Source organism: Cyrtonyx montezumae, unplaced genomic scaffold (genome assembly GCF_038088225.1).
Source record: "Cyrtonyx montezumae isolate F1298 unplaced genomic scaffold, pur_monq_1.0 scaffold_20, whole genome shotgun sequence".
Lineage (NCBI taxonomy): Eukaryota > Metazoa > Chordata > Aves > Galliformes > Odontophoridae > Cyrtonyx > Cyrtonyx montezumae.
Genome location: NW_027071937.1, coordinates 4,514,827 through 4,539,433, shown reverse-complemented (window position 1 = coordinate 4,539,433; position 24,607 = coordinate 4,514,827). Strand labels below are relative to the sequence as shown.

The following is a 24,607-nucleotide window of genomic DNA, read 5'->3' as shown; positions in this document are numbered from 1 at the left end:
GCTTCGTAAACTTTCCCAGCAGCCTTCATGAGCTGGCTCACGTGAGGAGTACAGCACGCGACTTACCTGTCCTACATCCCAGAGGCACACAGCTGCCCAGAGCTCTGAAGCTACACTGAGAGCTAGCAGCTGCTCAGGAGTCTTTGAAAGCAGGAGCTGAAGTGTGGAAATGCTTTAGCACTGTCATTTCAGGAATGCTGCAGTTTCCAGTTTAAATAGTCAAGGACTGAATAAAGTCACTTCTACAACACGTTAATATTAAATGAGCAATCTGCAACTTGCCACAAGGTTTGCCTTTTAGATGCAGCAGCATTTCCCACAGATCTTTACGCTGCTTCTGTGATGTTTTATGGCAAGCTTTCTGTGTTAAAATATGAAAATATCATAGTTCGTTTTCACTAGATAGTCACACACGCCGTTCATTTAATTCTTAAAGTCCAGCAAAATTAATGGGAAAAATCAAGGGTCTGAACTCCTCCCAGCTGTCCCAGCACTGTGCTCCCAGCACAGATTGCCCTTCAGGATCATTCAGCACGCAGACAGCCATGCCTGGTACTCCTGACAGATGGAGATGCCACACCAGCTCAGCTGCCTCGAGCAGCCTGCACTGCTGAACACATCTTCCAGCAGAACAATGATGTTGCTTTCAACCATCACCACACAGAGTGGGCGATGTCCAAAGAACACAGACGTGTGAGATGAGGGCTCTCATTCTGTGCTTCCTGTCTCGTCCTGAACGTGAAGCAGAGAAGACACACAATCCACAACCTGTCTTTTAAAGGCTAACAAAAGCAGACAGAAGGGTGAGCTCTGTTTCACATCTCAGCTGACTCAACATAAAACTATGGCAAAATAAGACCACGGATTTCCATGTGCAGCAGACAAGGGACTGCAGTATTCAATACTGAACCCAGGAAGAAGTGAACTGATCAAGTTATAGTGTTTGTTTACAGAGACAGCACTCCCTAATGTCCATAAACCTCTATGGGAATGGTTCCATTTTCTTTAGAATTGGATGAGGCAGCTTGTTTCACACCAAGAACTTTAAGGTCCAGGAAACACAATGATCTGAAGGATTAAATGACTGCAAAAGAAATGCACAAATTATTTAGCAGCAGACTTTGAACATACCAATTTGAAACAGACCTAAAACTTCTCAGTGTTTTATATTACCAGGTATTTACATGCTAGCATGTACTCTACCCAGTATTCTCCTGCATGTGCTGCTTGCTTACAAAATACACCTAATTGGGAGGGGTCAAAAGACTAAGACACAGACAACTAAGAAACAGAAAACTGTTTAAGCTCAGAGTGCCTCCACTGACTGCATCTAAGCAGAAGCTGAAACCATGTTATGGGTCATCTGAAAACATGCATTTCATCTGAAGCAGCAAACAGAGCCAAAAGACCATTTTCTGAAATGTGTCAAGACTGGAAAGAGCAGAGGATTTTCCTTAATGTCAATGTTTTATCATCTAATGGTTTATCAAGGATCACACAGTGCTGTGTAGAGAGGCTTTGGCAAGACTTCTCCCTGCCCTTCCCAACACACTAACGAAATGATGAGCGGGTTTTGGTTCCAAAGGTCCACAGAACTCATTAGGCTCTGAAAAGCAACCACACTGAGACACAAAACACCAGGCTAAACATTTCCTGTGCAGAAAGCCACTGAATCAGTCTGGGACAAACAACTGACTTGTGAATATGTCTGAGATGCCCCAGGATGTGTAAGGAAAACCAGCAATTTTTCCAAATGACCTTGTGCTTCCTGCACCAGATTGGGTGTGCAATGGCAGAGACAGTTGAACAAGCACTTCCTAGGAAAGGCTGCATTTCCCCTCTACTGCACTAGCCTGCTCTGATCAACAAAATGTGTGTTTTGCAGTACAGCAAGCCATATTAGTCCACGTATGAAATAATGCACTTTGTGGCACTGTATAAACTTTTAAAAGGCATTTTTATATGCAACACAAAGTTGAAGGCTTGGGTATCTCTGTGAAAGCAAACAAATAGTATTAAATGTAAGTCATAGCACCTTTGGCATTTTTGTCCAAATAGACTTCAATATAAGATGTAGGGACATAGCCCTCCTCATCTTCGTTCCTTCTGATTCGTGTCCACCCATCACCTTTGTCTTCTTCTATTACATAGAGCATCTCTCCTTCTGCTACAGAAACTGTTCCTTCATTCTGACCTGAAAGACATGATAACAAGGATGTTAAGCTGCCCTGCACAGTAAGACCCACAGGTGGAGCAGGGAATGCTCATGGCAGACAGGAACTAAGAGCTGACATCTTTGTTGCATCACTAGGAGCATGAACAAGAATATGTGACTCTGGAGACAACAAGGCACAATGAAAGAAGGAACATGATCTTGACATTAGAATTGCCATAGGAAACACCAATGCCACCATCAGAGAGAAGAGCCCGTGTTATTAGTAACCTGAACCTGGCAAATATTCTTGTAGCTCGTGTCGAGCTGTTACAGCTCCTCCACTGGAAAGCAGTGACTGCAGGCCAGACTTTCAATCACCATAGGCAAGCTGAAACTCTGAGGCTTTGTATGCAACATGAATAAGAACTAACTTCAGCTGAGAATCACAACCCTCAGTTATATAACCCTTACGTAAGTTTGTCCTCACAGCAGAACTCCCAAACATGTAACAGGTTTTTCCACCAGTAACAGTGGTTCATACTGTGATCAGGTGATAACACAACTTGAGTTTAGTCCCTCCCAGCACACAATTCCAGTGAAAATATTCTCATAGGGTGCTTCAGTAAGAATGGGATGAAGCACACTGAAGAAAACGAATTTATTCCCTCACTGTTTCTCTCTAGCACTGTAGGGATGCCCAACTCTAGATGTGGTTGTTGTTCTTGCAGAAGCCCTGCAAGATGCGAGACAAATCACTGCCCTGGTGCCACCAGAAAACAGAACAATGCCAAAGCCTCACTCAGTCCTTCTTTGTCTATTTAAGCACTGCATGTTAAATGAAGGTTTTTTCATATTTCATTCACTTTTCATACGAAACAAACAAAGCAATGAGTAAAAGCAGAGACAATTGAGCGATACCTTCAAATGGATAGAGAGCTTTACACGTTCCTATGGTTGGTAGTGGTTCTTCATCATCAAATTCATCATCAAAATCTGTTGCAGATAATTTCATCTCAGCCTCCTGACTTTGCTCTTCTGTGTAACTGCCATCTGGGCTGCTCAAGAGAGAAAAATACAGAGCAACTATAGCGACCAGCCTCGGGAGCAGAGAGGGTGGCTTGTCTACCAAGCACTTAAGACAAGGTGAGCAACTCCAGCTGGAGCAGCTCAGCAATTCCAAAGAGTGCTAAGGAAAGGCTGTTACCACGAGCAGCTGTGCTAATGCGATAGTCAATTTTCTCTTCATAGGCTGTAAAATGTACCTATCTCACTTATCTTCACAGCAGTGAGTGCAGGGGCCATTATATTTGAAAAAACCAGCTCTTAAAGTTGGAATATTCTATAAGGCTGAAACCAGCATGCAGAACTGCTGTCACGGAGCCCCTGCCCTCAGCCTAGTCCCACAGTGAGCTCCTGAATGCTGCAGAGCAGCAGTTTTCCTGATGATGCAGCCAAAGAAAGCAAGTTGTTACCAGCCCAAACAAGGCAGCTCTGTACAGATACTGTACCTTTCCCGGTCCTGTGCACAGCTGTTCTCTGCTGAAGTGTTCTGGGCTTCGTACAGCCTGCTCTGCCGCCGGGCCTGCTCTGACCGCGCGGGCAGCCTGCCCTCCACCTCAGCCAGCCAGCCCTGCCATCAGAAAGCAGCAGTGTCACACCACTAGTGCTTACACAATGGGACACACGTTGCCGTGTTGCAGTTTGACAGACTGCTAAGTCCAGTCACACTGAAGTAAGATGTGCAGCAGCACCAGCCTCAGTAGCATCAGAAGCAGAAAGGCTGGGGAGGCTCTCAAATGGATAAGTGAGCAACCAAAAACAAGAACAGATGAGTGTGAGGAACATCTATTAACAGGCTGTATATCTTTATGTTTGTGGCCCAGCTTGCAGAATGAAGCCTTTCCTCAGTCCTATAATCCTTCTGGAGTTAATTGTTATGGACACATTTCTAATGGAGCCTCTTATTCCAAATACCACTCGTGCTGTTGGGATTCTGCATCTCTAAAAAGCTTCCTGTTAATGGCATGTTAATCTGATGGCTCCTGTCTTGCTGTTTCTCACTTATGTTCCTCCAATTTTCCCTAGTCATCTGCAGTATGATGACTGTAATTATTTAAGTAGGCATCTGAACCTCTCTGGGCAGTCTAGAGAATCCTATGTTTTATCTCCTCCTCTACTTGGCGTAGACTTCTGGGTGAATTAAGGAGCATGGCTGTTGTCTTACAGTCACAAGAGATAGTGCATATTCACATTACACAAATAAGCTGAAAGATCTCAATTAATGTAAGTGATTAAGTAGCACTTCTCCATTCACAGAAATGGATTGAAACGTTTCCTTTCTATCTGGAAAAGCACTGAAGCACCTACTTAGAATTGTGCATGTGCTGAGCTACTTTCATCAAAGCCATGTGTATTCACTGAGACCAACATCACATTTACAATCCTCCCCATACCTCGAATTTCTGTACTTCTAATCGTAGCTTTTCAATGTTCTGTTCAAGTTCTGATAATCTGTGGTCCACACTCGCTGCATCCCCCATCTGTGGGTTCTTGATAAACACGTCTTTCATTTTTGTTAAGGCATCTCTGAAAGAGACAAAAGAAAAATACAAGTTCCTAGATGAATATTATCCCAGTTCTGGGGGGTGGAGGACAGACAAACAGTTGCATCATTCTTCTCCATCATGGGCTGAAATCCAACTGAGTAACTGGGACAAAGAGCTGGATGTGGACATAATAACAGAAATGATAACCAGATAACCAGAAATTCTCACCCTGCCTGCTGCATTTTGCCTTTTGCAAAGCTAATAGTTTGTAAGATATTTATTTCACACTGCTTAAAAGGAAGCTGAATCCAGATGGTTTGCATTTGTCGCAGCGCAGCAACAGATGGACCCTGGGCCACGTAACGCGACCCTGCATCCTGTTCAGCCACACAGTATTTTTACCAGACTGTTTCTGGGAGCTGTGTTTCCTATCAACCCAGATGCCAAATGCCTACGGTTTCAGAGATGTTAATATTAGGGCCCACTATGATGAATGTAGTACCATAAGACCAACGCTGATATAATACATGCACGAGATCCCTTAGGGAAGCCTGAGGAGCTTTCATTGCCAGCAGCGTGCTGCCTTTGACCTGAAGCAAGCTGAACTTAAGGAAAAAGTTATCTGCATGATGAACGTTTCAGAGCTTGGAGATGGATGGACTTACGAGCTGATTTCCTGTATTTCTGCCTCAGCTATTCAGCTTTTCTCCAGGCATTACTTGGGGGGAAAAAGGTTAATGTCAGTCCCACGACTCAAGTTAACGCTCTTTATATTTTGGAATTTCCCATCAAACTCTTGACAATTGCAATCCTGTGCCTGCTTTTGCTTTGTGCACAGAAAAAGTGTGGGTGGCAAGGAAGTGGGACTGCTCTGTGGTTGAAACCCTAAGGGACAATATTGCAAACATATGAGTCACGATGATTACTACTGCTCTTTAACTCTTCCTTAACTGCTGGTGTTAATTCCCCAATCACGTACTACGTTCATTTTAAAACAGCTTAATTCTGTTCTGATTTCTTATCAGATTTTAACATTGGGTTACCTCTGAATCAATACAAAAGGGTAGAAACAAATGCAAGTTACCACAGGAGGGAACAAAGCTATGGAAAGTAATATAAACATGTGCAGACTTCCTTTCTCGTTTATGATAAAAGCGATGAAATTAAAACATAAAATGATCAGGAGCAGGAAGCAATGTTTTGGGATGAACCAGCATCAGTGAAGCTGAGTCTTAAATGTGTGCAGAAAAGTTCTGCTTTCTGCATGCTGAATTTTTAATGCAATCTCAGGAGCTAGAATGTGAACAAACACTGAAAGCAACAAACACAAGCTGCCAGAATCAATAGAAAGTGTGTAAGTAAAACGGTCTTGTTCTCAACCACAGTGATAAATGAAGCCTTGTACAAAAAGCATCCACAAAAGCACTGGACTCCTATTTCCCACTTCCAGGATCTGTATGCTACAGTTCAAAGCATCTTACACACCAAACAATCAGCACTTTGGACAACATTACTGAGCTCATAATAACCTCATCTGTTGGGATGTACCCATGCCCATCAAACATTTGCAGGCAATCTGCTTGGTGCTGAGAGGTCTATGATTGTAACCCTGACTGAGATCACGTTTTACATCCTGCACTCACCTAAAACCAACCAAACAATCCACCTCCCCCCCCACCACCTCAGTCCTCAGTAACAGCTCACGTCACACACCAAAGAATATCTATGCATCCAACAGTGATCTTTGTCTTGCTCGTGACTGAACTGCTACTCTCCTACAAGGGAGCTCTGATCCATGTCAACCAAAATTAAGTAACTGATCACAGAAGACATTTTAAGACATTTTTAGCAATAAATAAACTTTGTGTCTTCTCTTGGAACAGCACCTTAGAAAACACCAGAATCTCATTCTTAATATCTGTTCTTATGTTTTCGTTGTTTCAGTTAATCTACTTCATTTTCCACTGGAGGAGTTGGCTTACCTTTGATCAATCTCCTTCTGAATGTCCTTGTTTAGTTCATCAACTTTTTGCTGAAGTTTCTTTCTTCTTTGCTCAGGTGGGAGATTGCTGAAGTCTTCTGGCCCTGCTCCCTGCAGAGTGGAATATAGGAAGAAAAACAACAACAAAAAAAGCAGAAAAATCAGAGTCAAAACAAATCCTTCAGGACTGCATTTTGAAAATAGCTCACAAATCTGTGCCAAAATCACAATGGTCTGAAGCATTGTTATCATTTATACTATGAGTTATCAGCCCCTGGATGGTTAGGAATCAGAATGCCTAATAACAAGCCCAGGACCACATACCACTTCCATACCCAGTGGCTAATGGGAGATCATCAGGAATGCCAGAATTCAATGGCAAAGCTGAGAATCTGCTTTGAACCATAGCTCAAGCCAGATTCTACTTAGCAGAATCTCACTCTCGTGGAAAGCTCAACTTTCCCATTCTCCCCTAGTCCTATACACACAGCATCCCCCTACAAGCAGTTGGTAGCTTCTACTCCTGTGTCACAGTCATGCCTCTTGAGTACACCATTAACTGCTGGCTTGCTCTACTCATGGGTGTCAAACCTTCTGGCTTGCCCAGGCTACACTGAGTGGAAGAGGAATTGTCTTGGGCCACATATATTATATAGTTAATGTGTATAGCAAAACTACTTTTATTTGCTTGTTTCTTTTTTATAAAAAAAAGAACAGAAAGGAATAACAAAGATGAAACTAGTGGGCTATTTGACCTTGTTTGTGTGAAACTAATGCACCATTCTGGTTTGATGGAAGTGGTTGCAGCTCTTCGCAAGTCCTCAAGCTGTTTGTCAGATTTTTTATGAATTATTGCTGTTCCTACACTTCATCCCTGATTGCCCTAATTTTGTATAGCAGGTAGACTTATAACTAGCTGAATCACAAAAGAATGAAGGCCAGGTACATAATCTAGAATTTGTACATGTTTTTCTCCTCTTGGTCTTCTTCACTTGTTCCAAGTTCCGTTTCTAAGGAGGAACACTGGAACACGTGAGAAATAAGGGGAAGGAATACAAAGCTGAGCACCCAAATTCAATAGCTCATCAGCTCACTGAAAGCCCGTGAGCTAAGTGAAAACATTAGTTCTACTAAAATGCCAAATCCCTCTCTTAGAGGAAAGTGATTTAGTGGCAAAGTGTCCACAGAAACTGCCCATGAGATCCATCCAGTTCTGCACTGAATGTGCTCTCCAGGACAGCATGCTCTTCCTTCTGAATTTGCAGCACACACCACTTATAGTGAAGTCACGTGGGTGTCAGAGCACATCCACAAGGACAACTCCAGCCAGGTCACCTCCTCCATCTCCTCTCATTTAATTTCAGAAAAGCAGAATGAAATTGCTGCCATGTTAGTTCTCAGCAGGTAACAAGACATGCATCTTAGTCCGATCTTGTGTGTAATAACACACTCCTATTTCCATTTTGTGAGACAACGGGAAAGCAAATTTAACACAAATGCAAGAATCGAGTCACACTAATTCTAAAACATGAGCCACGTGCAGCCCAGGGAGGTGGGATTCCTGCTTCCATTGCTGTGCATGGCACAGGAGGTTTCTTTCATGTTGGCAGCATTTGCTTCGCAGTGACTCCCACATCACGTGAGGCTGTTTTAGTATATTTTACAGTCAGTCTGCATGCTAAACCATACATATCTTTTTAAGGCAAAGCAACTGGATGTAGGTTTGTCAATAAATGAGCAGTTAACAGATAGACTATATATAAAATATTCTTTTCAGTTCTATCCAGAAGAAGCAGAGGTGCTTGAAAACATCCTCAGTTTGATATGAGAGGCACCCAAAGCAATTTGGAAAAGCTCTTCTTGATTCTTCACTTCAGTTGAAAGCTCCAGGCCAGATTAAATTCAGTATTTATGTTCACAATGCTTCAGACCAAAGCATTAGTGTTGTGTAGAAATGCATGCCTGAGACTGGGTGAACTCACAGATACTTTATTCCATGCTTGGTAACTTCCCATCAGAACAGCAGCTGTAGGTCCTCATCCAGCAGGAAGAGGCAAGGGACAACTTTTGCACATGCTAGGCACATTTCATGCTCTCGAGCAAAAGCTGCCAGCACCATCTCTCAAGCAGTAAATGTTGCTTATGTTTTCTAGAAATACACATCATCTTGATTTGTGCAATTCTTGGGGAAAGGCCATATCAGCTGTGCTTGGGGAGGATATATTCCCACACACATGAAGGCTTTGCTCAGCTACACTACACAAAAACAAGGGGAAATTCTTGGTATAAACACTTGGGACTAATAAGCCAGTGGATGGCAACAGACAAAAGAAGGAGGTTTCCAATTAAGGCAGAGATTTCCACCATTCCCACTCCTACCACAGGTCTTCAGAAGCACAATACTGCAAAGCACACTGAGTCACTGCACTGTGCAGGGAAGCTGCAGGGCCTGACACCCCCACAGGCACAACACATCTCCCCCAGGTGCTTCCAGGACACACACCTTTCCTCAGAACAAGCTGCCATGACACAAACAGGTCCAAACCGATCTACCCATGGACAACGTGTACGTAGGGAGGAGTAACAGGGAGGGAGCCCAGCTGAAGGTACTGAGTGGTGAGGATAAAGAGAACTTCCAAGCTAATGCAGTTACGGAGCTGCAGAGCCTCTGAAGCTCTCAAGCTGCCACCACTCGATGTGGCTCTGCAATGTATGCATGAACTGGGGCAGAGTGGCTGTGTTCCCAGAGGGCAGAGGAACACCAACAAGCCACCAGAAACATAGTGAGGTGTGGCACATCTCAAGCAGCACGGTACCTGCAATATCAAACTCAGCCCAATGTGCTTTCCCAAATAGGTTCACCCGTTCCCTTTCCAACTCTGTAACGTTACCTTACCGTGGTTCAAGCAACCTCCCCAGCTGCATCCGAGACCAAACTTAGGGTTCAGATTTATAATATTATTTGCAAATTAAAATCAGACTGAATTAACCTTGTTGGTTACGGTTTACGGAATATTAGTTATTCTGAAGGACTACATAGGGCTGTAAAATGTAGGTGATCATGGTGCAGATTTCCAGTAAACACCTGGGCACAGAACACAAACTCTGTGGCTAGTCACACCAAATACCTGCATTTCTCTCTGGAAAAAGTCCGAACACAAAGACCTTTATTTCTTTTAATGTCTCAATTTATACTTATGCAGTAACAGAATTACTTGATACTGTTTTTCTACATTTTCATAGCCCTGGATTAAAAAAATGAAAGCTAAACTATGTATTAGATTAATTAGATTTAATTTTTTAGCAGCTTATTAGAAAGACTGAGTTCCGATCACCTCTATTAGACTCCAGACCTGTGTATTCAGAGTTATCTGATAAACAGCAAAAAAGCAAACAAAGAAGAGACAAATTTAACAATTTCAGTGTCATGTCATACGTGGCACAGTGCACATTAAAACACACACAAAGTTGTGATTAAAACACAGGACAGGCATGCTGTAAATGTGCTTACCAGCTTGAGAGAAAGCTTCGTGTAAAAATTGGAGAGAGACGGGGTGGGGGAGAAAGAGAAAAAAAACAAAAACAAGAGAGCATCAGAAGAAGAGGAACTTTTCAGAGTGCTGTTACAATAACACGACACATTCCCCTTGCTGTTGGAACACAGGATGGGTAACACTGACAGATCTGTGCAAAAGTTCACAAGAGGGCCCAGCAGCACTGGGCTGCTGCCACGGCCTCGCCTGGAGCTGAGCTGGGAGCAGGGCAGCACTGCCTGTGTGCTTCTGTACTGCAGGCAGAGGGCTGCCTGGGCTGCCCCATTTGCTGCCTCGAGAGGGATTTTCTCATTGAATTTTGAATTGCAAAACAAAACAACTGTAAAGGTATGCAAGTTGCTTCATAGTGAAGATGCTCTGAAGTGCAGTGACAAGCATCAGCCCCTCTGTGCAGGAGCAGGGGAAGGCAGCACACAGCCACGTGTAGGGAGAGTACAGCACTGCTCAGCTCCTGCTGCTGAAGGCATGCTGGGGCCTCAGCTCATTTCCAGGAGACAGAGCCCAGCTCGCAGGCACGTGTCCAAATGACCATACTCCTGAATTATCTCCACTGCTGCATACAATGCTTTCTGGGCGCTCACTTAAGCCATTTAGTGTTCTTAAACAATTCATACAGATACTTATCTCAAACTTATTTTGGCCACATGGTCAGACAAGGTCAGGACCGAGAATAAGGAAAAAGAAAATAATCTCTTTACACCAAATTGATTCTATGGCAGCACAGTGAGATGCTATTCAAGCTCCTTAAATGATATACATGGTCCAGTCCTCAAAGGTTACCACATTCCCTGGTGCAGAGCCAAAACATTATCTTTTAGCTACTCTGAGAAAGGAAGAGAGTGCAAAAAAGAAAGGTGTACATTTAAAAAAGTCACCTACACAGCAGCACAGCTTGCCTCTGTGCTACATCACTTACACATTGGGCTCTCAGCAGCACTGGAGGGCCCCAAACTGACAGGTGAACAAATGTGCTCAGCCACTCAACCACCAGAACTACCAGAGCTCTCTTCCAGTGCTGGAAGATGTTGACAGCTGCAAGTCAGAAGGTTTTCCAAGAGATAGGAGCCTAACAGTATTACAGTGCCTTTCTGCTTCAGCTAACTGCTGCTCCAGGTACAAAGCCAGAGAACCAAAACTGCACTCATGCTTCCAGCAGCGTGCTCTGTGACTGTGCTACCAGCAATTCGGGGGCAGCTGTGAAATGCTCCAACTACGCAACGAGCTTCTGAGTGTATAAATACACGTGCTCGGCGTCAGAGACAAGTGAAATGTGAAAACAGGAAAACATCTCTTGCTCCAGGCAGTGATCTGTTGTCAGACTTCTGCACATCTTGCCATTCAAGAGTTCTCCGATGGTTGCATCGACAGCTCCTGGACACGGAGCTCTCAAAACAGATGCTCCATTTTTAGCAAGAGTTCCTTTGGGATGGATTTAAAATAAAGGTGGCTCTACACCCACGATGTTTTGGGAACCCTGTTCAGGGAATACTACATTTTCAAATATAATTATCATTACTTAGCAGATATAGGAAAATACACAGCCTTAAGATTAGTAGAGAACTCTTCCATTGGAACTGATACCTTCAGCTTCCCTCTAAAGTTCAGTTTATCGGCACAGAAATGCTCAATAATCGCAGCCCAGTAAAGAAATTTACTCTCTCGTTATGGGGCTGTTGAGAAACCAAACAAAACTGATCAGTTTGAGAGAAGAATCATAGGAGGAGTCAGAACGAGCTAAAATACACCACAGAAGATAATCAGTGTGGGCAGCTTTTAATTTCTTTAGCATTCCTGTGAACTTTAGCATAGACATGATCAGCACAAACTGAGATCCTACATATGTACAGACAAGACTCATGGTGCAGAGGAAATATTTACCTCTGAAGCACTCTACAGAAGGCACAGATGTATGCTACATGCGCTACTTTCTAAACACTAGGTCTAAAGGCACTACACTACTGCGGAGCACCATGTGCATCAAGACTGCTCTTCTGCTGCAAACTCAGCAAATTCAAAGGGATTACAGACATTGTATGCCCAATTCTTGCACTGTTAAGTAGGACAAAAATAGAGAACGTATTAAAAGCATTTCCAAAGAGAACATCGGGGATGGTTACAGCCAGTACAAGTAAAGCAGATCGCAGTCAACGAAATGCTGAAATGTCATATTCACAGCTTTCCATTTCTGAAATGCATTGATAATTTTATATGACAGTGATTCCATTTCCATAAACAAACATAAGCAGATTGAAAATAAATCTGCATTGAGCATTCACTAAATAACTGTTTTTGCCCATTCTGTTGGGTTTTCACAACTATAAACTTGTTTGCAGCTCCTGGAAGAGGTGCATTTTTGCCCCTCAAAATGATCAAATAAATCACATTGCTACAAAATGAGCAAATCTGTTTCAAGCTGCCAATTCAGAACAAGCCTAGCTTAGTCTTGCAGGGAAAAAATGAAGAGCCTAAGAGCCACAAGCTTCAATAACACATGAGAGCACAGGAAAGCCACGAAGTCCATGTGTTATTGGACAGTCACAGACACTAACCTCACTTACAGAAATCAGGGTTGAAATAAATCACTGCATTTCCAGACAGCCCGAAGGTAAATTTCTTCCTCAGTGCTCCTGCAGCAATCCACCCTATACAGTGCTTTCTGTGGGTATCAGATTTAGAAGTCACAAGCTTTGATTCCATGAGCTGTCATTGCCAGAGAGCTCAGGGAAGCTTCTCAAAGCAGAGTGCTCTACCACCATGGCCAGGAACGTGCCTCTCTCCGCTCATACAAAGTGTTGGCTCACGGTGCACTCATAAAATACTTGGGATAAATGCAAGGAACTCACCCGGAGTACCTTTACACAGAAGAAATTTGCTGTAAAAGCAGCTCAGCTCACGAGCAATCAAATTTAGAACGTAATTTTCAGTTTCTATGTACTTCACAGCCGAGCACACTTTAGAACGGCTCCAACAGGAGTGTGAATTTCAGCATTTCCAGGCCTAGCAAACAAGTATTCCCTGCACAAACACAGTAAGCTGCAGCTTGCCTCTCACCAGGTTTGCAGTTTTCTGTTTCTTTTTCACAAAGCACATTGCCACGGCACTCTGAGGGCGTTGTAAGTGGGGTTAGCGACTGTGCAGCAACGGTATGGGCCGATCACACCATACACGGACTTACAACGTATTCCCTAGCCTCAATGGCACACGTGGGTGTCCCTAAAGTCCTCTTCATGAGTTCTTTGTGAAAATACAAAGACTGTGTCTGCTGGTGAGTCAGCAAGAGAAAACACATCCGTTACGGTGGAGACCAGCACAGCACCCGTGTTTACTGCTTCTACAGCAAAAGACAGCTCGGCGTTTAATGGTTTTTAAGTACAGAGTGGAAGCTTGCTAGATGCTCCGTGAGCATTAATCGAGTTCAGCACTTCTATAACACTTACATCTCACATGTTTTTAAAGGCTTGCTTAAACATGCCACGTCAGAAAAGATCTCTGCTAGAATAACCCACAGCTGTACCGAGCTCACCCGCCCGAGCCCCGGTGTTCTGGCACACACACACTTGCATTGCAGCACGGAGCACTCCCTCGGGCAGGGAGCACAGCAGGTGAGGAGGTGGTGTGGTATGGCTGCTGTTTCTGCACAATCACTACGAAGTCGTGGTCCCTGGGCAGGGCAGCAGGTGCACAGTACATCACAGAAGCAAGACAGGACGGTAAGGGAAAACATTAACTGATGCAATGGAAATAAAGTTACATTGGAATGAAGTCAACAACTTCCACGGAAAAGGAAACCACAAAAATCCCTCCACAGAACCCTATGGGGCTGCTTCAGCAGTGACAGTGCTATCTGTGCCTGAGCTCCCAGAGCCACCTCCAGTTTGAGCACAATCCAGTGTCCGAATGATGACACACACAGATCAGCCCAATGTACACAACAGTTCAAGGGCGTAAGTTCTACCCCTGGATTTAGTTAGTGAAGAAGTATTGCTCTCCAAATAAAGGTGCTGATGTTACTGCCGGTGTAGCAATTAAGCAAAACCACAAAATTAATTTCAACTACCAGAATATTAAGTTTCCTCTGTCCTCAAAATGGAATTAGAAAAAGCAGAGCAAGCATAAATGAAATTATGACTTATGTAAGTGGTTCCTCATTTTTGTACTCTTCTGGATTTTACTTCCCTATGGAGACAGTGTTGACTGTAAGCACTATACTTTTATGTCAAATTTTGTCTTTTTAAAGAGTATTTAGAGACGGTACTCAAAAAAACAAACCCTGAGTTTGAGCCCCTCCTTCAGCTCAGATCCACGCTAAGCACTGCAACAGGTTTTACTTGATTCTATACAATGGACACTTTTGGGGTTAGAAGAAAGTCAGTCTGATGGAAAATAGGGAAACATGATTAGAAAACCACAGGCACTGACAAGTGTCTGTACCAACATGAGTTTTGTTGTTTTTCTTTCAAACAGACCAGGATTTCACACTGGCAGTGACCACTGATAGTGCTATTGGTGCCTCTGCATTAACCTCACATCTGCTGCTCAGATATCTTCCTTCTGTGAGAACAAAATCCAATGGGATTTAGACTGGGAGCAAAACTAAAGCTCAGCTGGGTTTAGGACTTCACATCACTCACCCAGTTCAACAGGCTTTCCCACGTTAACTTTGCAGTCTCTCTTTCCAAATGTAACATTAGATGCTAAAGCAAAACTTGGAAGGAAATTACTGAAAAACACTGCCACTCCATCTCAAGAGGACTTTATGGAGGGATTGCATGGGATCACTGCCCCACATTCCAAGGACCAGTTACAATGCATAGTTCTGCTGCTCTATTTATCCCATTATGCTTTCGTTATTTATTAGTTGTGGTCACATTAAGTGCCATGCACCTCTTCCTTAAATTGGGGAAAGAAATGAGTACGATCCTGTTTCCTCTGGAATAAACAAACTGTTGCATGGCCTTTTGCAGGCATTAACAGCTCAGCTTATCAACAAAGCCAGGAAGGACCTGCTTCTTGACAATTTGTTTGAACAATCTAAATCTCAATTACTTTGGTACTTCAAATCTCCCACGGTCACCTGTACTGCAAGGTGTTGGGCTGAACAAAACCAGCAGTGTGGAGACAGTATTCAGAGCAAATGAAATTATTGTGTCCAAAGCCAATCACCCATTACGTTGTACTGCTCTGTTTGTCCCCTGCTCGACCTCCCCAGAGTTGTTCTGCTATTGTATTCCTGTACAGATCAAATACTCTTCTGCACAGAGCATCTCTCTGCCTCCTCCTCTCTCATTTCTTTGGTAAGTTCTCAGTGCAGCATTAGCAACATTACTGCCCATGAGCAAAATTCAGATGTTCTTGGATCTGGCAGAGGGACAAGGAGAAGGAGGGGGACCGAGAAAAGGAAATCTTACTGAATTTAATATTGTAAGAGCAGAATTAATTATATTACCCAGCTGTACTGTATATAAAGAGGGCCACATCAGACCACATGAGAGGGAAACAGATTACAATAATTCATTTTTCATCTGACAAATAAATGAGATTGGGGTGCATCTGTTTAGAATTTCATTTTCGAAGATCATTAAGCACTTCCATGACCTTTCAGTCTGATGCTCTGTATAACCAAAATCACCAAGGACCTACGAAATGTCAACAACATTCTCAAAGCAGACAGTATGAGCTGCCAGCTCTTTGCAGCCTCTCCTCCTCCATACTTCTAGATGAACTAAGAGGCCTGAATTCGTCCCTCTGGAAAAAGCCAACGATGATCTGAGCACTGGCCTCCAACTCTGTTGGATGAGTCAGGCAGGACAACTGTTTACGTACAAACATCCTGGTAGCTAACAGAGGAAGGAAATGAAAGAGAAGGAGAACACAGTGAAAGGTTCAAATGAAGATGTAGCAGCAGCCTTCCTTTTTGCATTTTTAATGAACGTGTCAGCAAAAATTAGAAGGATTCCAGAGAAAGCTGGAGGAAATTGTTCTCATTATTTCACTTTTCAAACAAGCCAATTAAAAAAAAAAAACAGTGCAAAGCATTTGTAGGACTAGCTCAGACTTCTCAAGACAGTTAGCATGTTATGGCATTTTTTCAGGTGAATATTAAAAGCAACTAGTCATAACTGCTTATGTGGCCAAACACTCAAGAGTTAATACATTGGGAATGCAAGCTCGTGCATTGCCCAAGGAACTGTAAGCTGGTATTTTTAAACTGAACTAGAAATACTCAGCATTATTTTACATAATCGCTTCAGTGAACGGCACTGCTGGAAGACTCCATCTCAATGTCAGCTCCCATCACCAGCAGTGCCTTCCTCCCCCACGTGCCTCACTGCAGCCCACAAACCAAGCTTCCAGGAGCCAGCCCACCCGAGCAGTGCAGAGATGCCTGCTGCTTCAGAAGCAGGGTGGAAAGGCAGTTCCCCCCTCCCCTAAAAGCAGAGATGCTGTGAACCAAGCTGCAACGGAGGGGAGGAGGCACATTTACCAAACCTCTTTAGGACAGCTTAGAAACCACCCGCTTCCCTGGAGGAGAGCATCAGAAATGGGATTTTTTGGATCCCGCTCTGAATACATCATTAAATGGCAGTTCCTTAAAGAACTGAAAACTGCTCTACTCAGAAAAAAAATAATAACTTTTTTTATTTAATCTTAGTGTCTGTAACCAGATGAGACAAAATATTGTTTACAGCAGTTTTCAATTCTCTGTGACTAACCACTGAAGTTCCCCACTGAAATCATCTCTGCTGTTAAATAACTCCGGTCCTCGTCCCTAAATGTCAGTGCAGTCCCTGGAGCAGAATTTGGGCTTTTTTAAGCAGTTACATTTCCTCGATGTTAAAATGTGTATTTTAGTGCAGACTGTAATGTACTGCACAGTTGTGTCTCCTTCCTGTGATTTTTACAATAATACTTTTAAGGAGTCAAACGTAAGAGCCAAAGCAGTGGGAGACAAGCAACTTCCTAGCACAACTGTGCCACACATGGGCTTGTGTGAAGAAAACAAAACCCATTCTCTTCGTTTTAAAAAAAGAAAGGTTTGTTTCAGGAGAAAGGTACGATGAACTTGCAATGCTGGCATTGTGTCACGAGAAGCTGATCTAGTTCTATCTACACCCAGGTGGATCCCCAAGGTCAGCAGTAGGGCAGCACACAGCTTCAGCTGATGGCAGGAAAAGCCCAAACCCAACCCCTCTGAGCCTCCCAGCTGAGTTTCAGAGCTTGCCTGTTTGACTGTAAGCTTTGCACACAGAATGTAGTTTTGAACCATGTGCACGGTGGCACAGGGAAGTGAAAGTCAGTTCAGGCACCAACAAAATCTTCTGACTTCATAGGAAATGACCTCCAATTCTGAACAGCAGAGTACGTAGAGCTGCTAAATTAACCATTTATGACTTGTATGTGAATATTACTTCAAGTTCAGCTGCTCTTTCTATGCACTGGACCATTCTCCCTCCTTCCAAAAAAAGAAATGGGTAACTCCTATCAGCAACTGTACTTTTTGTGGTTTCACTGTGGGGTTTTTGACTGCAAATGACTTTAGAGGTTGGGATTCCTTGGATTTGTCTGCATGTTATGATAAAACACAACGGACTCATCCACCAAACAAAACGATTTTTTACATAACAGAACGTGCAATATAAAAGCGCAAGGAAGAAAGAAAAGGGAAAGAAAGAGAGGTATCCAGAGGAGAACTTACCCCGCGCTTTAGGCTCCTGAAGCAGTGGATTTTGGGTTTGGAGGTCATGAACTCGTTGAAGCGATGGGAGAGGGGTTCCTTTTGCTGCTTGGGAGACTGGGGGCCGTTTGGAACAGCAGAGGGTGAGGCAGAGGCAGGGGGAGGAGGAGGGGGCTGATGGGGGGATGTTAAAAGGGACATAAGCTACGTATAAGAGATGGAGAAGTGACAGAATAAAATCAAAATAAAAAGATAAAACACAAAACGAAAATAAGCATCAAAACCAATATTTGAAATTCAGAGAAAAAACAATTAAATAATTAAATATTAAAGGGCCATGGTTCAAGAAGTGGGGGGAGAAGTATTTAGAGTTGTGTTAAACGAAGGTATGATAAATTGAAGTTTTTAGTAAGTGATGCAACAGAAAAGTAACAAAGCATTTTGACGGGAAGCTCATGCAGACTGCTCCATGCAGTGCTGTCCCTATAAACTGCCCTGCTCTGCTCTGTGGACAACTTGGAATAATGCAAATGGATAGAGCTTTCAAATACCTGAATTTAAATGGATCAGATAAGGAAGGTACCTTAGTGCCCAGTAGCGTTTCTATTATCTGGAAAACAACAAACCACATTCCTTCCTGCTTTCGAATCACACCTCAGTAATGTGCATCAAACTTCACTTCTACAAATTCCACAGATTTGTTCAGGAGTTGGTCCTATTATTTTTTTTTTTGCTTTTGGCTACACTAATGTGAGCACCAGACAGCCAACTTCTCCCTTCTACCAGCACAAGAGGAACGACCCATTTTGATCAGGTAGGCTTTTGGATTATCAATGCCATTAGTAAAAGAGATTTGCTAAGGGTCAGAGCAAGGGTGAGATCAAAACAGTGAAGCTGCTCTGGGCTTCCATCAGTGTTACTGTAAACTGATACAGCGCAGTCATCCTGACACATTCTGGTATCCTCAGATGTACGGTGCCATGCATTATGGTGTAAAATATGACAGTGAAATCAAAAGGGTTTAATGGCTATGTAAGTTAACATGGTCTTTAAAAAGTCAACTGCTCAGTTAGCTGTGCTCCATTAGTTATGCTAAAGAAGAGAGAACTGCAGCAATTCCTTGCTCCCCACCACCCGACTGCAGAACGCAGTGCACAGACTGAGGAGGTCACAAATGAAAAGTCAAAGAGTTTCAGAGGTGCCAAAACAGTAATGACACATCAAAGCTCCCCAGAAGTAATAATGTTAGTTAGCACACGTGACACTAAGTAAGTGGTATGCAATTCCTTCTGAGTTAGGAACAGAAATGGACCATGGCAAAGACATGACAATTAAATTAATGTAAAAACTGCAACATAATTAAAGCAATTACAAAGAAAAAACTTTGAAGATATATTAAAAAAAACTTTAAGCAACCAAAGACTACAACAAAACATCATATTAAGGCATTAGTCATTAACTTTCTGAAATTGAAGTTCTCTTTAAAATCTGTAATTGCCCAGATCTCAAGACAAGACAGAAGCTACTGACTACAAGCATACTAGCTAACACCACATTGCAGGTCAGTACCTTATTTTTCTTGATGAATGGCCATAACTTGCCCTTGGATTTGCCACCAAACTTCGGCTCATACTTCCCATCCGCTCTGGAGTTGGAGAGGCTGGTCTCAGAGACAGTCCGCTTCATGGGCTGAGTGAAGTCCTCAAAGTCAACATCTCCTGGGGGCTCGAACCCTGATTTAAAGGCTTCTATTACCATCTGTGAATCCTGAAATGGGACAGATCAAGTACAAGCATAAGCACCACAGATGAAGGCTGTCAGCACACTGGTGATATACATATTCAGGTGCAATTAAGCAAAGCACAGCTTTAAGAAAAGCTTTGCAAAGGTAACCTGGGGAATGTGTAGCAAATTAAGGCTTGAGATCCTCAGTCTATCAGGTGCACTGTGGAATTCAGGTACAGCTTGTAAAGGGGGTAAAGCAACACCTCCTCCATTACCTCATCCCAGATTGACATTAGAACTTTTGTAGATGTGAAAGTTTGAAGAGATTTTTAACAATGATGAAAGTAAGATGAAAGAAGAAAGAAAAGACACGAGGTTACATAAAATCCACTACTGCTACTTTATCCTAGGCCTAAAGCCTTTTTTTATCCTTCTCTTTTGTTTTTTTCCCCTCTTTTAATTGTACAGTGTTCCCTCTATTTAGTCCAAACATCCTTCCACTACAATTGAGCTAAAAATAAACAGCATGCTCCACATATCACAAAGAGATAATGTCATAACAGGAACTCCCAAATCCATAACAAATTAATTCTATCTGCTGCTGGAGCAAATTCTGCAGAGGTTCACTTAGCAGTCACTCCAGCCTACCCCTGTAACGCAACCTCTGCGTTGTTAGGAAGGATTGAACAGAGGTGTATTTATAGCTGTGTTGGGAACACAGGGCTAACCAGTGCTACCAGCTAACTCCAGAGAGTTTCCATTGCTTACTGGGAGTTGTAAAGACTTCTGTGAGGGCATAAAGCAATTCTGCCTGCACGGCTGCAAATTTCCCAGCTAAGCCCATCTGCCCATTTCGCTAGTGGGCAGGAGGCAGAACTTTGTCATTTTTAAGCTGCATGGAATAATAATGTATTTTCCAGATATCATTTTAGTTCTCAACACCACCTAATGAAATAGGGGCCTTGAAAAAAAAAAAAAAGCAGTCTGAGAATCCCACTGGCAGCTCTGGATGGCAGGGCAGGCAGAGGTGGCTGTGGAATGGAAGCCTGCTGTTAGCAGCCTGTGCTGCCAGAGCTTCAACCGAACTACATCCTGACCCACTGCACTGCTGTGCTACACAGGTCTGACAGTGGCAATCACAGCAGTTCATAAGTGCCATGGAAACCCCTTCACTGGTCAGCGTTGGTAAGAAACCTGAAGCTGAAGTAGGTTGTGAACTGCAAAGTCGTGCTTACATTTTGTTTTTCCTTTGTAAAATACTAATGTTCCCATCAGCTGGGAAGGTTTTACTGACAGCAAAAAAAAAAAGTTGCAGAATTTGCAGGTTCTTACATCCTCTCAGCGAGGGCTGACTCAGTCTGGTACACAAGGTAAAGCACTACAACTGCTGCTCTCTAATTATTTTCTTTCTGACAAATACACTCTCTGAACTTGCTGTGGCTGTTAAATTTAAAGGCCTGGCTTCCAAACTGAAGCTACCACACCAACAGCAGAGCTTTCACTTACCCTCTCCCTTTCTTTAGTGACTCTGTACACGATAGCTGGGTAGAACAAGTGACAATAAAACCAAAGAACACCAGTCAGGAGCTACGTAAGGACTCCAGATGCATCACTGCCTTTTCTCAGTACCACAGTGTCTGAGCTCTTACATCTCCAGTTCGGCGAGACTGTGTATTTTTGTTTACCATCACCAGATCCTTGAGATCTCCTCCCAGCTGGGAAACGTGTCTGTGTGAGCCTGGAGTTTCACATGAAGCTCTTCCTGCTCAGCAGGCTCTCAGTATTGCTCACCATTGTACTAGTTATGTTATAACCAGCTGTCCTTGCATTCAACTTGCTTGGAATCTGACCTCATTTTCAAAGCTGACTACAGCTCAGATCTAGTTGACTTTCCCATCCAAAAATTTTCAGGCTTGAAAGAGATGAGTAAAGGAGATAAACTTCAATTTAAATCTTTCAAAGAGAAGAAACTTTTCTGATAGCAGCCTAAGAGCCAAACTTGCTTCTTAAACTTTTAGTGGATGAGATGGGAAAGGTCTGCTATAGCAGCTTACATGACTGGCCAAAGCAGAACAAGATGTTCAGCTGCTGCTGTCTGCACCTATGGCTGCTCATAAAGCAGTAGGACACATGCCCTAGAGAACACGGGAACAAGCGTACACCTTTATTAGAGTCAAGGTGAGAAACCACTGTTCCAGAGACATAAAGCCCTCAGTGATATTTTAAGGCAAGCCTTTGTGGACATTACTGTTGCCCAGACAGAACAAGCTAAATCTTCTGTAATGGTTCATTTGTAACAAATGTAGTTAAGTACATTTCTGTTGATATTATAAGATCCATAAGCTATCAGAGCTCAAGCACCTTGTTCTAATGTCACACTTGTGCACATGAGGCACCATCTGATACATCCGTGTGCAAGAGACCAAGTTGAGTACAAATTCATTCTGGCTCAAGTACTCAGCTTAAACAGTTTGTGTGTTCCCCTTAGACTGTGCTTGTAGATTTGAGCAGAGTGGGTGCAGCTAAGAATCTCTCCCCGGTGATTTTTGCCATACAGCACCGAGAGTTGCACCCCAAACAGGGTACACTGTTCAAACATGGGAATTGGTGCTCCTTCTCCTACCCCAAAAAGGAAACGGTAACCTTCAGATTCCTTGGTTTCCCATCCTGCTCTCTGGGAGAGCAACCTCCGTGCAAAAGTAGGGGATTCATTTCAAAACCTCAGCCTCAGGCTTGTGCTGCCAATTAACTGCAGTCTCTGGGCACTGAACAGCTCAGAAAAGATTCCAGAGAAAAAGACGTATGGGAATTTCAAACAGACAGCAAGACACATGCTGTTTGTATTTGAAGCACTAATGTGATCCATGAGAAGGGCAGAAAGAGCAGGCACAGACCTCATTTACAAAGGGAGTGGATCATTTCTATTTTGTTTTCAGAAACACATTTGCCCTTGTGCTAACCGTACATCAGGAAGCTCAGCTGAACTCCTTATCAGCTTTCATGAGGGACGCTTATTTTTATTCCTACAATGATGTTCAAAAGTTAAGGTTTACGAGAACTCATTCACAGATTGCTAGCAAGTCTCAATTCTTCAAATGAAGAATTTAAAATGAAGTAGAAATTTGGCCAGAACTGTTGCAATAATCAATGAAGCCAACATTTTAATTACTTCTATTATTAGAAGAGTATAGAACCCGTCTGAGTAAGAATTGGTGGTGATTAGATATCTGGAATAATGCCCATACTTCTCCTTATTCTGGGCAGAATCCTCATCTTGAATAACAGTTATTTCAAGATGTCATTATCCTATCAAAAGACGAGAATATTCCTAAAAGAAAAGAAAGCATAGCATATCCTGGTGTTAAGTAGATTTAGGAATTAATCTTCCTCAGACAAAGTAGTTTGGGGCAAGAGCCCATTATTTGTTTTAGTTCTATGACTATAAAAGCCCTCATGCTGCAGCTTGGACCCAGCATTTGTATCTCTCTTCACAAAGCCATCACTACTAAAGATGACAGTCGACAATACAAGCAACGTGACACTTACATTCTTGTGATCAACTGACTCTGCAGCCTTTGTTATTTCATCCAGACACTTTCCAATGATAGGGATCACCTGGCGGTCAATCTCTGCAAAAGTTTTCATGGATTCACCTATCCTCACAATTCTTCTTTCCTCCATCTCTTGGATTTTCTAAAAGATGAGATGTCATTCAGATCACATATCAACAATCACTTCACTGTTTCAAACAATTTTTCTCCCTAGCATACACTGGCTGCTTTAAAATGCATTGTTTAACATATATATATATACTTAAGAACAGACAAATGAGGACAGCTGTTCTAAAAAGGCAGTAATTGATATAGTTCCTTCCAACATCTAAACACCATTCTAGCAGCAATCTGTGTTACTGTTACAGGGAATTTATCAGTTAACTTTGTACACTGACAAATGCTGATTTGTCAAAATCCCAGCTTTAGACATTTCTAATGGTTCTTAAAGCCATTAACATATTTTGGAAACATTAAATTTTCTTTCATTTTCTCCAACACATTGTGAAAGATTTTATTTTCATTGCACTTAATATTTTTATTCCCTTGGATTTTTTATTCCCCCCTTTCCCCCAGATATTGATTTCTGGTTTACAGGCAGTCCTGCACACCATATCGTTTACACGTGTGCTTCTCAACATATGCTCCCTGTTCCTCAGCGGATTCAGTGTCACAATCTCCAGCATCTATTGCATGGATCTCTGATTTAGAACAGAGGGTAAGTGGATGTGGCATAACACTATTAGGACACATTATAGCCACAGGATACAGAAGGGCTCGAACAAGAACTGCCTGCTTCATGTAAGACTGCAGAATCTTACAGAACACTGTCAACCTAAAAATCCTCATCTGTAATTTCAGCAGCTAAAAGAAAGCACCAGATCTTGTTTGTTAGTTCATAGTTAAGAGGATGCACGTGCACAACTTGCATCCTTGAATCAAAGCATTCACTGCATTTAGTGTTAAATACATCAGGTTACTTTTATAATAATGCCAGGGATAATTTATCTGAAGACAGTGGTTTGAAATACCATGAGCAAAAGAGAAGATGTCCATTTAGCTAAAAAACTCCAGTTGTGAATAAGAAAATGCCTATTTGCAATGCAAGTATTAGCTATTTCTTATCAGATGATAAGCATGTGACATTTCCCCTCCTTAAAGAGGTTACATGTTCCACTTCTTGACTCTTACGACCCATTACAATGGAACAGTCATTTAGAACTTCTGCTCTACAGCATTAATCTCTTTGTTCAGCCAAGCACACTGATAGCTTTTTTGTTCTCTGTCTACTGTCTTTCTTTAAGCATCATAAGACAGTCAGCAAGCTTCCTTAAATTCTTTGACATTTGCTATTACAGAATTATTGGGGTTTAAATTTAACATCTGTGAAATCTGATTTCAAAATAGGTTACAAAGGACC

General features: G+C 42.6%; 1 protein-coding gene across 16 annotated transcripts in view; it reads right to left on the bottom strand.

The window, feature by feature from the left end:
* The window catches only part of FNBP1 (formin binding protein 1), a 76,022-nt gene that overhangs the window by 3,647 nt on the left and 47,768 nt on the right, over window positions 1–24,607 (bottom strand). Inside the window, exons 8-19 of one of the 16 annotated variants that reach the window (XM_065737459.1) lie at window positions 23,183–23,329; window positions 19,481–19,678; window positions 17,933–18,115; window positions 13,412–13,498; window positions 10,194–10,208; window positions 10,018–10,053; window positions 6,684–6,793; window positions 4,609–4,741; window positions 3,664–3,785; window positions 3,074–3,213; window positions 2,036–2,194; window positions 209–1,084 (exon numbers count right to left, since the gene is read on the bottom strand). In XM_065737459.1, the coding sequence (XP_065593531.1) occupies window positions 1,077–1,084; window positions 2,036–2,194; window positions 3,074–3,213; window positions 3,664–3,785; window positions 4,609–4,741; window positions 6,684–6,793; window positions 10,018–10,053; window positions 10,194–10,208; window positions 13,412–13,498; window positions 17,933–18,115; window positions 19,481–19,678; window positions 23,183–23,329 (1,338 nt within the window). In that variant the 3' untranslated portion in view covers window positions 209–1,076. Of the gene's footprint in view, window positions 1–208; window positions 1,085–1,482; window positions 2,195–3,073; window positions 3,214–3,663; window positions 3,786–4,608; window positions 4,742–6,683; window positions 6,794–10,017; window positions 10,054–10,193; window positions 10,209–13,411; window positions 13,499–17,932; window positions 18,116–19,480; window positions 19,679–23,182; window positions 23,330–24,607 lie in introns of those variants that run through there. The other 15 variants (XM_065737458.1, XM_065737456.1, XM_065737457.1 and 12 more) reach the window with 15 other exon arrangements.